The 13,753-nt window shown below is 50.0% G+C and overlaps 3 protein-coding genes across 3 annotated transcripts; 2 read left to right on the plus strand and 1 right to left on the minus strand.

Moving 5' to 3' along the window:
- Positions 1-847: 847 nt before the first annotated feature.
- On the plus strand, positions 848-7,723 carry N7496_009630 (ATP-binding protein; the record flags this gene model as incomplete). Its single annotated transcript, XM_056702544.1, has 7 exons — positions 848-1,688; positions 1,805-2,024; positions 2,130-4,295; positions 4,364-5,031; positions 5,086-5,757; positions 5,812-7,166; positions 7,703-7,723. 7 exons carry the CDS (start codon positions 848-850, stop codon positions 7,721-7,723), a joined length of 5,943 nt encoding a protein of 1,980 aa, XP_056551544.1.
- An 891-nt stretch (positions 7,724-8,614) lies between these two features.
- On the minus strand, positions 8,615-10,762 carry N7496_009631 (histone acetyltransferase NGG1; the record flags this gene model as incomplete). Its single annotated transcript, XM_056702545.1, has 3 exons — positions 8,615-9,595; positions 9,650-10,119; positions 10,234-10,762. The coding sequence occupies 3 exons, from the start codon at positions 10,760-10,762 to the stop codon at positions 8,615-8,617; spliced, it is 1,980 nt and encodes a 659-aa protein (XP_056551545.1).
- A 1,308-nt stretch (positions 10,763-12,070) lies between these two features.
- On the plus strand, positions 12,071-13,476 carry N7496_009632 (RING-H2 finger protein; the record flags this gene model as incomplete). The annotated part of the gene is made up of 2 exons (XM_056702546.1): positions 12,071-12,087; positions 12,261-13,476. 2 exons carry the CDS (start codon positions 12,071-12,073, stop codon positions 13,474-13,476), a joined length of 1,233 nt encoding a protein of 410 aa, XP_056551546.1.
- Between the last annotated feature and the right edge of the window lie 277 nt (positions 13,477-13,753).

Genomic DNA, 13,753 nt, shown 5'->3' on the forward strand with positions numbered 1-13,753 from the left:
GTCTATCTACTCGGAGCCGCTTTATGCTTTTCGTTAGTCGCGTTTGGACCCGTGGCACAGCACGGCCTCGGGCCGCAGCTGAGCCCCGCAATGCGGCTGAGAGTAAGCAGCACAATCATAACTAACACCTGCAGTTGCCTCATCCCAGTTTTCTTTCTTGACTCCACCTCTTCCTTGAATACTGCACCTTCACACTATTCTTTAATGCCTCCGTATGAACCTAACGATGGAGTGCGTAGCATGTCGCGGGTGCCTAGTCCTCGCCTTAGTCCTCGCCTTGGGCCTAATAGGCCCAAGAAAACCGATGAGTTGACGCCAGTTTATTTTCCATTCCGAGATCCCACCGTGGACATTATTTTTGTGCATGGTTTGAATGGCGATGCGCTCAAGACATGGACGAGCGAGTCTGGCTGCTTCTGGCCCGAGGATCTCCTGCCAACGACGCTGAAATCGGGCCCAGTTCATGCTAGGATTCTTACTTACAGCTACGACACGAGCAAGAGCGAGGGCATTGATTATCACGCAAGGAAGTTGGTAGAGACAATTGCGAGCGATAGAAATGTGAGTTATCCCAATTCCATATGCTCCTTTCCCATGCCCTTGTAGAAGGGCCGTTTGATATACTCCGTGCTTTGGTACCTGATGTCTTTTGGTATCTTACCTGGCCGCTCTCGAATCCTACCAAGCAATGCCGAATGAGCAGCGTAAGAGGATTTATTACCTAGCGCAGAGCAAAAGCTGAACGCAAGTTAATCAGATAGACCCCCCTCTCGACCGGCCAATCATCTTTGTCTGCCACTCGCTGGGCGGGATTGTTGTCAAACAGGCCCTGATCTATAGCGCCGGAATGGAGGCTAGCCAATTCGTACAATCAGTTTACGTGTCGACGGCTGGGATCATTTTTCTCGGTACGCCGAACACGACATCTGAGATTGCCAACTGGGGCTCAATGCTGCAGAACCTCCATTCTACTGTACTCCCTGCCCAGGGCATGGGGGTATCCTCACAACTGGGTGCCTCGCTGGCTGCCAACAGTGCACGAATGGTACAAATAATTCGCCAGTTCGAAGAGATATCGTCTTCTCGTTTTATGGTCTCTGCCTTCTCTGAGGCTAGCCTTGATGATGGGAGACAGGCAAACTCCATGGCTGCTAGAGCATCACCGGGGCTTTTGCAGTCACCGAATGCTGCAAGCTCATCGGATCCTGTAACCGAGGGCCATAAAAAAAGGTCTCGGCTGGGGAACTTTTTCAAAAAACTGGGACGCAAGCAGAATGACAAAGGTTCGCAACCTCTTGGAGGTCATGATGATCCATTTGGGACATCGTCTGATGAGGATGAAACTATCGTTTGGACCAGTACTGTTACCAAGCAAGTCAATTTAACGCAAAGTAGTCGCTACGGGGACGACCACGACATGTTCGCTGGGCCCAGCAATTTCAAGAGCATTGAAACAAATATCGTTCAGAAAACGTCAGCAACCCCATATCTGTCGGGTGTGAATCGATGGCGAATTGAAGCAGACCATAGGCATATTTGCAAGTTTGACAATGCAGATTCTCCCGGCTACAAGGCCGTGGCGGGTGCCATCCTTAAATTTTCTTTACAAGCACCTGAGACAATCGCGGCTCGCTGGGCTGACAAAGGAAGAATTCATGCTCTTGGGATTTTTTACAGGAACTCTCCCGGTACGTCTGGTCCGAAGCACTCGATACATTGTCTCGACTTTGTTCCGAGAGCGCAGCTGAACAGCTGAGCGCTTAATAACACAACCACAGATCGTGCTAACATCATTCATGGTTAGGAACTCTCGAGTCAGATCAGACTACAAAGTCTCCGATTAAAAAGGCCCATGTCTCTCAAGTCTTGCCTAGGAGCGAAGGGATGGCAGTGGACGACGAGCTAGAAGGCCGACAGAGTGGATCGCCGCTTTCGCGCAGTCCAGAAGTACAGATTAAAATTGAGCCACCACCTCCTACGGATGAGGGTTTCAATTCCATGCCCGTTAGCGCGACGGGTCCGATGTAAGTTGTTTGGAGTGGGAGCTACAATCGGTGATGTTTGTAGATCTTCTAGGGCGTATATACTTAGCGTTCGGCGCTGGACAAAAGTACTAACAAAGATTATAGTTTGGAAGACAAGAAGAACTTTTCGCAACCCAGCATCATAGATTGGTTAAATGTACAAGATCAACATGTGTCACCCAGGACCGAAGTTGGATGGAGGGAGTATATCGAAGGACGCAACCCGAGCGTGGAAAGTATTACGCCTTCTTCGGCACTGGATTACGTCCTTGTCACACCTCCAGGCTTCCGTCCTAATTCTATCTTCGTTGGCATGGAGAAAGAGTTGAAAGCCCTAAATAACTTTTTGTTGCGGCCCGGCCTTCCAAGTCCCAACAAGTCTGTCCTAATTACCGGTGCTCCAGGATCTGGCAAAACGCATCTGGCGAGACAATACGTCTTCACACATCGCGAGTCCTATCCAAATGGAATATTCTGGATCAATGCCAGCTCTTACCAGTCAACATGCGCGGGCTTGATGCAGATTGGTAGAGAGACTGGGCAAGTCCAACATACCACCAAAGCTGGCCATTCCAACGACTCTGCGGATCAGGAGTTTGATTATATGCTTAGCGTCCTTGAATCAATTACGAGGCTTACATCCTGTCTTTTAGTTATTGATGGGTTGAAACTTAAGGATGAAGACAATATCCACAAGTTCAGAAGCCTTCTACCGAGAAGGTCAAAAGGCAGCGTTCTCTACACGTCGACTGGTGACGAGATACCTTGGCCACACCTTCCCAAACTACGTCACTTATCGATGCCTCGGCTACCAGTTGAAGATGCTTGTAAGCTTCTGTATGAGACCCTCGGCATAGACACACCAACAGAAGAGCAAATTCGTGGAGCAACAGCCCTCGTGGAACGCTACGACTGTTTACCATTGGCAGTTCACACTCTAGGCACCCGTCTCAAGGCAGAGGGCAAATCAATCGAGGATATCAATATGGATGAATCCACCGATAGATATGAGTCTCGGGGCTTCCTGGCGCTCATGTCGGAAATGTATCGTTTGCAGAAACGTCAGGCTTTGAATTTGCTTCATCTACTGTCATTCTTGCAGAACAGCATTCCAGTGCGTCTTATCGAGTTTGGATGCGACGCAATGACAGAAGCCGATTCTGCCGATATCTTGACTAGTCCTCGACCTGGGGCGGTCCCTGATCTTGAAACCACGATACAAACTTTGATCCAGTATGGATTGATTGAGCGAGAGAATGATACCGAATTGCAGACTCCCGGATCACCTCCGTTCATGAGAGGTTTGTCAGGAGAAACTGGCCCACAAAGTGGTAATAAGAATAGCCTACTCTCCGTTACCGAACTGGAAATCTCAAGGCTTAGAATCCATGCCATCGTGCAGCATTTCTGCAGGGACGAGGTGCGACGGAAAGATACCGATCGTTCGCGGGAGCTACAGCAAAGGGAAATCGACACACAAGATGAAGCTGGGTTCTATGATACATGGCTGATTCTTGCGACTCGCTTCCTCAGCAAATCCTACCATACCGCCCAGGAAACTGCGAACAGGCTTCAGCGTCCCCTTGGTTCGGATGATTATATGGAGTATGTAGCCCATGTCGCTCAATTGACCCAGCTGTTTGAACAGCACAACAAGAACAGACTGAAGCCTCTGCCTTGGTATATTGAAGATGCCCAACGGAACTTGAAAACTCTGGATAATGGCATATTTCTGGAAATCAAGGGGTTCAATCAAGCCCCATATCCAGGGTTTGCCATAAGCCAAAGGTCTATTTTTGAAAAGGATCTCGTCTCGAACTCGGCAAACTCCAGACCAGTGGACCGATTAGATGCCATTGAGGTTTTGATGACCGAAAGCTCCGTTATTGGGCATGATCTCGATGCTACAGTAGGTTCGGAGTCTCAATATGTCTCTGATCGAGTGTTTTCTGTGGGTCCGCATTCAACTCTGGACACTCAAACGGCTCCAACGGCTTCAGTCTCGGAGATGGAGACGGATGATCTACGGACAGTATATTCCGATACCCTAACAATGGATGGCTCGATCAAGGAGGCTTATATCCATGAGCTCGCCCATGAACTTCTCAAAGTCGTTTCTACTTTCCGACTGGACTCCATATCTATGAGGCGTGTCACAGATGCCATGCCTGGCTGTCTGAAAGCCTTTTCATCGAGACTTGGGAGTAGTAGTGTCTCGTCCCAGCAACAGGTCCATCGAGACGTGACTGTGTTCATTCACAAATACAGACAGTAAGTTGATGAGCTTTTGTTTCGATAATTTACTTGTATGAAATCGCTCACTGACAACTCATATAAAGTGACATAGCCGACGCATTCAATAATTCATTGGAGGATCCATCCACTGAGACAGAGTCCACAGTGGATGAAAATATGCCGCTCAACGAAAAGATGAACCTCTGGCTGAGCCATGATGCGGGCGCCGCTGAAGAATTACTATCAGGCTTTGAAGATGGCGAGGCTGGTCCTGCCGATCTCCTTGCACTTCTGCTTCCAATAGTCGAGATGGGCGAAGAGCCCAATTCTGATGCTCATCATGTCATGCCGGGGCTGCAGAAATACCGCGAATGTGTTCTCGAGGACCCGGCCTATGACTGGCTCATTGGTGATATCCAGAGACTCTGTCTTCTCGAACCATCGAGTCCGGATACAATGGCAGAGATTGGTAGTGCGATCCTGCAAGGTGTCTTACCCCCGCAGCTCCGTTTCAGCAGACGAGAATCAGTACCTTCGTATAAAATGACGTACTCTCTGGATTGGGACTTGGTTTCCTTTCTAGAAGACCAGGAATACAACAAGGACAATGCTGAAGCACTCCCTTTGGTCATAACACTTACTGGCTCTCGTGGTGCAGCCCAGGCCCTGACTTGCGCCGAATATCTGCGTCAGACCTGGCCGTCATCTGCAGATGAGATGGTCAAGCTACTGCAAGGTCTTCTAAACAGCGAACCAAAGAGTAAGGCCTCGGGTATGTTATGATTTCATGTTCCAGCTATTTACTCGTCTGCTAATGGCCCTTTAGGCACCCTACCCGATGGTACACGTCTTTCTGCTTGGTTCGATTCCTCTGAGGCTTCGAAGAGTTCAAAGATTATGGTTGAAGTGAGGGGCTCCGCCTATACAATCGCCGAGGTAGGAGAACAGCTCTCATGGCTAGGATCGGCTCTTCGATCTTCGCCTCAATCTGATCAAGTCGTATATTGTCAACCACAAGTTGGTCAGCTAAGGGCAGTTCATGATGAGGGCCAGAACAGCAAGAAGCAACAAGCTACTGAGTTCAGCGCAGATATCTCCTTTTTAATCAAGGGGACACTTGCCTCCAAGATGAACGGTGAGTGCTGGCACGATCTCTTCAGGAACGGCGTGGTTGTTGAAGGCTTCCCAATATCCCGACGACCTGAAGCAGGTGCGGCGAAAGGCCTTGACATCCCACTTCCAATGATGGCTGGCCTTGCACAAGCAGGTTATGTTAGCACTTTCCTGGGGAGTGCGATCATCAAAGGATTTTCGTCTATCCTTATCCCCACCGAGAATCATGAAGAGATGGTTGTGTGGCATTTGGTCCATAATCAAAATGGCGATCGAATATCATATCTCGACAGCAACGTGCTCCCCGCAAAGGGAATATCCACCTTGCAGCTATCACAGGCACGTCACGTTCTAGGATGGTGCTCAAATGCAAGACATCTTGCAGGTATGATAAACCAAATCTATCAATTTTTTTTCTGCTAACATGTGTACCTCTTAGGGACGCGAGATGCAGCATATGGCATATCAGGTTCCCACCTTCCAAGGCTACGTGAAGATGGACTTCTCAGCCAGGCGTTCATCTATAACGGGCAAATGATCAAGGGCGGCGCACCCTTCCTGGTGGGATACAAAGATACACCTGTTCATGTTTCGAGAGGTGGTTATCTACGGAAACTCAAGTGGATCATCCAAAAGTCCGTGGTCCTCTGGGACGAAGCGACAAAGCGAGGTTGGCTGCTGAATGGAGCAAGCGCTCTGCTCCATCTAGTGCGTGCCTCCATACAGCATGACACCACAGGACCCTTCAATTCGGAGTGTCGTTTCAGGTGGGAGGACTTGGAAGAACCACCAGCTGAATCAAAAAGCACCTCTGAATTTGCCATTGCAATCCTATTGAGTCACAGAAATCGGGGCCTAGCGATCTTTGAGGGCAAAGACGACTACGTCAAGTTTGAAGATCGAGTGGAGCACTTTTTGAACATTCTCGAGCAAATATTTGACTACCAGGTACATGCTGCTGGGCCAGATGGCAGTGGATACAGTTCCAAGGGCATTCCCAGAGCACATTTCGAGGGCTGGGACTTTCACGATCTCGCTACTGAGTTAGATTCACTACACCCACGTCTAGCGACTTTCGCTCCCAAGGGAAAGGCATGGGTTGATTTCACACGCTCAATACATGCGATAAATCTTCTCGGTCGCGATTTCGGTGAGATTCTGGCTCCGTCAGACGTTTCTTGTCCCCACTGGGCCTCGCTTCCCAAGCATGAGTACTATCTTGCCGCCGGAGTTTCCGATTTGAAGATGGTTCTGGAGTATACGGGTGATTTAACGACAAATCCCATACGTCTCAGCGAAAACCTTGTGTGGCACAACCCAGATATGGTCTTCGAGCCATGTGGTTGCGCTGATGCCGCCGCAGATCATTCCGATATCGCACAGGTGATACTGCCGGCCGCTTTGTCAACTCAATCAGAAGGATGCCTGGAAGCTGTCAATTTGGCACACGATGGGGCGGTGGTCTTTGGATATAATCGCAACTTCCAGTGGCGATGGGGAGATTCCGGGGATCCGGAAAGGGACGAAATCGTCAACAATGAAGGCAATCAGTTACCCCCAACAAGCGATGCCGAAAACACGACCAGCAATACGCTTTCGGTGGGTTCTGAAAGTGATGAACTTGACGTATCGAGCTCGCAAATCCCTTCAACGTCAACCGATATCACGATTGACAGCATCGCTGTTGACAGCATCACAGTTGAGAATGGACCTGTACATCCAAAACCGCTGGTCCGATCATACACCAAGTGGCAATTGGAGTCATTCAAGCCCGAAGACTACGCTGTCGGCATCGTGTGTGCACTGCCGTTGGAGCTCCTGGCCGTTCGCGCTCTATTCGATCAAACTCATCCCGACCTCCCACTGTCTGCAGCAGATTCAAACCACTACGCCCTGGGAAGTATGGGACGACACAAGGTTGTCGCAGCCTGTCTTCCAGATGGAGAGTATGGCACAAACTCAGCCGCGGATGTTGCATCAAATTTGCGAAGAAGCTTTCCCTCTGTGAAGTTTTGCCTATTGGTAGGCATCGGAGGTGGTGTTCCATCTTCCAGGAATGACATTCGCCTTGGCGACGTCGTTGTGAGCAAGCCGATCGGCATGAATCCCGGGGTGATCCAGTACGACATGGGCAAGGCTCTCGAGAATGGCGAGTTTGAGCAGAGTGGATTTCTTCAACCACCTCCTCGGCTGGTAATGACTGCGCTCAGCAGTCTGAAATCCGATCCTCATCTACCCCAGGCCCCGCTGCAGGAGTACATTCAAGAAATCGCAGCTTGCAGAAAGGAGTATCGATACCCAGGACCAGAAAACGATCGTCTATTTTCCAGTCATTATTCGCACAATTCTAAGTACGCCACCTGCGATCCTTGCAGTACAAATTATCTTACCAAACGGCAAAGTCGATCGGATCATCACCCGCGAATACACTATGGTCTTATCGCATCAGGCAACCGAGTCATGAAAGACGCAAAACTCCGTGACAGATGGAGCATGGAGAGGAACGTACTATGCTTTGAGATGGAAGCCGCAGGTATCATGAATACTTTGCCTTGTCTTGTCATCAGGGGGATATGCGATTACTCGGATAGCCATAAGAACAAGCGGTTCCAGGAATATGCGGCGGCAACGGCTGCCTCGTATGCCAAACTCTTGTTGTCTTACATGAAAGATAGTAGTGACTTGGACGGGACTGCAATTCGTTCGGCCAAGGAGGACCAGAGTCTGCTGGGCGTTTTCCGGAGGGCCCTGTCGTTTATGGGATGAGGTTTGTGATGGCCGTCTGGTCTTGCTTGAGCAAAGCTTTAGAATAGTCGATTTGAGCATGGGACTAGAAAGTTCACATATAGCATTTGTTAATTCAGCTCATTGGCATTTCACGATCATCTATCTAACCACGTAGATATGTCCATGTGAATATGCCCAGAAGAAAAGAAGAATCCGATCGCGCCTCCCCTGTATTGCCAAAAATGCAAATAAGCCCTATCTCTAGAAAGAGAAGCGCCGAATACAAGGCGCTGCTTCTGTGGATTCGGCTTTGAACAAATAAAAAAGAGAGAGAAAGACTCCCATAAACGCCGTGTCCGTCATACCAGTCGTGTCGTACCCAGGTATCATTTGCGCGAAATTGGAAAAAAAAAGAAAAGACATCAAAATGTGAACAGATACCGCACCAGATGATAGGCACAGTCAAGACAGAATAGCCAGTCTTGGCATGAGAAGTGATTTCATGAGAGAAACCTTTACTCTTCGTCCCAAGCTTCCAATTCGGCCTTTTCGTACTCAGCCATGATGGCGGGATCGAAGATCGTTTCGTTCTCAGACGGGATAGTAGTCTTGATATCTTCGAAAATCGGAAGGAAGGCCTCGTTCCAGCGCTTTCTTCGATCCATGACGATTTTCGCGGCATCGCCGACGGCAGGACGGGAAACACCGGCACCGGCAACGCCACCGCCAGCACCGCCAGGACGGTGCTTGGCCTGTGAGCCCTTTTTGCTCTTTCCCATGGTACGAGTACGCTTGAGATAGGCTTGCTGGACCTGGGAATCTAGATCATCCTGGATAGTGGTAAACTCGAGGAGAGCCATGTGCTCCTGGGCGATCTTCAAAATGCGTGCCTTGCGCGCATTATTTGTGATGATCTGCTTCTTGAGCTCGCCTTGGAGGAGACGCAGGCGCTCTGCTACTTCATCGTCGTAGTGTGCGTCATAATCGGGGTTATCGTCGGCACCGAGGAATCCTATGTATCGTAGCTCTGCCTTAGCGCGCTCGTCAAGCTGGGCATGGTCGAGTTTGGCGACAGACGTCTTGAAGCCAGTTGGCGAAGCGTCCCGGAAAGTAGTAGCTGCGGGTAGGGTCTTGTTCTCCGAGGAGGATTTGATCTCCAAGTTACCATTCGGCGGGTCCAATTCCATCGCGTCACCATTTAGACCCTCGGTGGCAGGCAAATCGCCATTAGTGGAGGTATTGCTGTCCTCGGGAAGGGTGCGGTTCTCATAGCGCAGAAGAGACACCAGGCGACTAAGCAGCGGTCCGATCGAAACCTCGTTGGTTTCAGTCTTGTCATCGGTCAACTGGTCGATGTTGCCGCGACCCTGGTTCAGAGGTAGCTGGTCCTTGTCATCCTGGTTGGGGTCGTACGAGACCCCGTCTTCTTCCGCCCAGGTTTGACGATAGTTCTTCTTTCCACGACGCGGGATAATGAATGGAGTCGTACGGTCGCCCTAGACGTGCGTCAGTCGCAAGGACTCGAGCAAGATAAGTCGTTTGAAGCTTACCCTTTCCTTCAGCCACGCGATGTCCTCCTCGGTAAGAGCTCGCACATATGGCTCAATCCAGGTCAGGAAAGTGTTGGCGCCGACCTGGTTTGACGGCTTTGCATTGCTGAAGTCTTTGTCCGGAGGCACACCAGCCATCATGTGGGCTAGGTCGCTCTTGGGGAAACTCGCAACGCTGTAAATCTCCTTCTTCTCATCATCCCCCATGCCCGGTGTGATGTCGCGAATGTGGTAGACAGTAGGATCGTCGAACTTGAGGGGGTTATCGCCGAATACCTGGATTTGAGGTACAGCTGGCTGAGGTTCGGGCTGGTGAGAGTCCTCGCTGGACTCCGAGTCGGGGGAGCCAGGCGCAGCTGCGCCGTCGGCCCCGGCAGCTGCTCCATTCGGAGACAGCATGGAGGGAGGCGAGAGCGAGGAACTACCGTCGGAGGCTGCGTTCTTTGCGTGCTTGGAAACTGGAGAAGCCGCTGTTTTTGGTCAGTCAAGCTGTTAAAATGAAGAAAAGCGGGAGGTGGAGCACTGGGGAGAAAACAAAGTGGAGTGGGAGCTCGAAAGTCGGACTATTGAGTCGCATCACGTACCTCCCTCAACCTTCGTTTCGGCACCATCCTGCCGGGCAATATCATGAGCTCCATGATTCAAGGGCCGTTCTTCCTTCGTGCTCGAACGTTCTTTCCGCTTCTTTAGCTTCGCTTTGTGTACCAGATCATCATCGTCTTCGGTCTCCCGCTTCAACTTGGCACGTTCGCTAACTTCACGGCTGATCTCCTGATCCTCCATCACTTCTTTCCTCTTCTGGGACATTTCTCGCATTCCGGCATTGCAAGCCTCCCCGCGAGCATCTGCCATGTCACTGAGGCTCTTCAGGTATTCGACAAGGGACTCGAGGGTTTTGGAATCGGGGATGCTTGGGCCGGCAACAAGATCAAGCACATCGGTGTATTGGTCATTAGCCAGGTCAATGAGCTTCGTTACATCGTTCTCAAGGTAGCTGGGAATGGGCGGTGCTGCAACAGCAGTGGCGCCGCCCGCATTTGATGGGGTTGTGTTGCGACTGCGCGACGGGCGCGCATCACGGCCTTTGCCCTTGCTCTTGTAAGCGGAAGGCATTCTGTCTGCTTGGAAATAAATAGACAGCAGGGATAGACAGATGAGGGAAAATGTAGTGATAGCCTGATGGAGCTGCCGATATGTAAGTCGCGAGGTTCTTAGTGTGCATCCGTGGATGTCGGATGACGCATGCTGCCAGGGACTGCAAGGTCAAAATCCACTCCAACGGGCATAAAAGTCCTCTCAATTTGAGCTCCTGGAAGCTGTATAACCCAGTCGCGTAGGTTGAGATGACAAATGATTCAACCAGTGAGAACTTGGACGCGCTGAGCTGCCATCTGGGGGGGGGGGGAGCCTTGGCACGTGATATCGCTCCTCCGACATCTCGGGCTAATGATAAATCCGACACGGGCGGTGAAGCTTTCGTCTTAATAATCTTGCCTCCAGACACATGATCTAAGTTAGTTAACTAATAAGGCAGTGATTATTCTATGAGACTGTAAATCTGCAGATAGATTTATCATTAAAGAGTACTCTACTATTAGGCGAGGGATAATATAAGTAAAATGACACATGAAGACATCTACCTATCGATAACTACAGGGCCTGGAATACCTACTACCTTATCAGTTAGGACGAAATCCCCAAGAAATGGGCTTTATATATAGATAGTGTCAGCCCCGGATTTCATAACCCTAAGTTGCTGAACAACCTTTTGTAATGATAAGGGCAACACCCTTGCAGAGTTAGTTTCCTAATAATCATAATTTGAATATCTCATGGTGTTATCAGTTATTAATTTAGAAGAAGGATCGCCATTGACTAAACAGATTTACTTAGAAAGGATCTCCCTGCAAGCGGCCTCTCCGCAAACAGCGGGCCCTACCCGATCCGGTCGACATTCGCTCCGCCACAGTTTATATTGTATACTATTTTCCCCCTAGACAGCGATTGCGGCTAATGTTTCTCTTTTTCCACGTCTGGAATCAAGGCGTAAGGCCCGTAATGCCTCGTGGTCGGAGACGCCGTTTACATTCTTGCGACGGACACGATCTTGCCCTTACATTCCTTGCGCCATGCTGTTGCGGAATAGGTCATCATGATCGGGTTTGGATAACTTAGTAGATGGCTCGGCGCTTAGTCGTTGATGCGATTCCTATGAGGTCGTCGCTTTAGTGCATTCCCTCAAAATCACAATATTTTCCCTTGTGCCTTCATCAATCTCTTTCCCTCTCCTGCGGTCTTCAACGAGCGTTCTATCATGCGTATGCACCCCTCGCGGGCATCCTGATCTTGACTGCTACATTTATCATCCATCTGATCACACAAATAACAAAATTTCTATTCTTCAATCGATTGGCGACAAAGATGTCCGTGACATCTGCGTACGGTTCGATGTCCACCGTGGCCACGCTTTTTGCTGGCCCGGGGAGCGCTGCCAATGTCTCCGGCTCAGTCACTGTATGTATAAGCCTCGAACCTAGAACGATTCTAAGCAGAAAGTGCTCACGCGAGATTTACCCCAGGAGAATGTCGGATTTCGCTTCGTTTTGGATAGAACCGTTCAAACTCTGTCCGCCAATGGAGTTCCTGACTCGCATCAGGTTTCGGGTCTTCTTTTTGTGCCTACCTTGGCGGAGGATGATCCCTGCAGCGAGATCGCTTCCATCTACGTGCCGAAGAATGTAACTCGCTACGAGGACGTTCTGGCTTTCGGGTATCCCGCGATTGGGATCGCCCCATGGATTTCGGTAGAGTGTACCAACTCGTATCTGGTTGCCTCGCGGGAGGCAAAGGCAGAGGCGATGATTTTCTACCAGCCATCTACAAACGAGACTGGGATCCCTCCGCCGGCGAGTGATATTTGCTGGAATCTCAACGACAATGACCGGTGGAAGCAAGACAACCCATACCCCGTCTACGCAATTCCTGGCCCTGCAGCAACAACTCTGATGCGTGAACTTGCCTGGTTCTCCGATGGAAAGACAAACCGAAGCCATGACGACAGTTATCCATCTTTTCAGAAGCGGGATAGTAACGTTCGATTGTTCACGGTGATTGCCAATGGTGAGCCACCTCAGTATCCAATCTTTATCCTTACACAGTATCTAACACTTCGGACGAAAGAACGCCAAACAGACTCAACGCCAAGTCTATGGAGCATTGTGCTCATTACACTCGGATCAATCTTCGGACTGAGCTTGATAGTGTACATTGTCTGGCTGACCCTCCAGCGTCGAGGGCTTCTACAACCAGCGAGACTTGGCGCCCATCCGCAAGAGAACGTTGAAGCAATTCCAATGACCAGAGCAACTACTGTCCATGTACCTCGTGAGATTCTTGAACAATTGCCTCTTTACACATATGCAGGCCCAAGGTCTCCATCTGTGGCATCGCTCGTTAAGGAGGAAGTTGAAGCCGACGTGGCAGAAATTGATCCTAGCGGTCAGTCTCCCGAGCCACCAACAGAGGAGATCCATCAGGAACTTCCCAGAGATGCGGAAAGGGTCGTTGGCATCAGACGCCCGGCACCCGCTGTGATCAGTGGAGGGGTTGTGGCTTCTCGCAACCCATATCGACTGAGCCATACCCAGAACATGTGTGCAATCTGCTTGGATGCATTCGTCATTGGGTCCACTAGAGTCCGTGAGCTCCCATGCGGACACGTCTTTGACCCTGAATGTGTTGATCCTTGGCTCCTGACAAACGGCGAGTGTCCGTTGTGCAAGATGAGTATTCTTGCATCGGGCTCAATCAACACCCCCGCCGCTTGAGGTGTTTGAAGACGAATGTCAAGCTTGACATTTGAAAAGGGGGAGTGTATCCGATACCCAGCATCATTCAGCATATGTATGTTTAGCGAGTTTTCCAGCCAGCATCTTACGACATGAACAGTCTTACGGCGGGAGTGGAAAGGATCAAACAATTGCATCGGCAGAGTGCCGAGTGCCGAGTGTGATTTTGTTTTGATTTGGACCTTGTTCCTTGCCAGATATCTTAGTCAAACATGACTCTTTATTGCTATTCTTTCCAAGCGTAGAAGTTTCTCCT

This window comes from Penicillium cataractarum, assembly GCF_028827025.1.
Source record: "Penicillium cataractarum strain IBT 29864 chromosome Unknown utg000008l, whole genome shotgun sequence".
Taxonomy (NCBI): domain Eukaryota; kingdom Fungi; phylum Ascomycota; class Eurotiomycetes; order Eurotiales; family Aspergillaceae; genus Penicillium; species Penicillium cataractarum.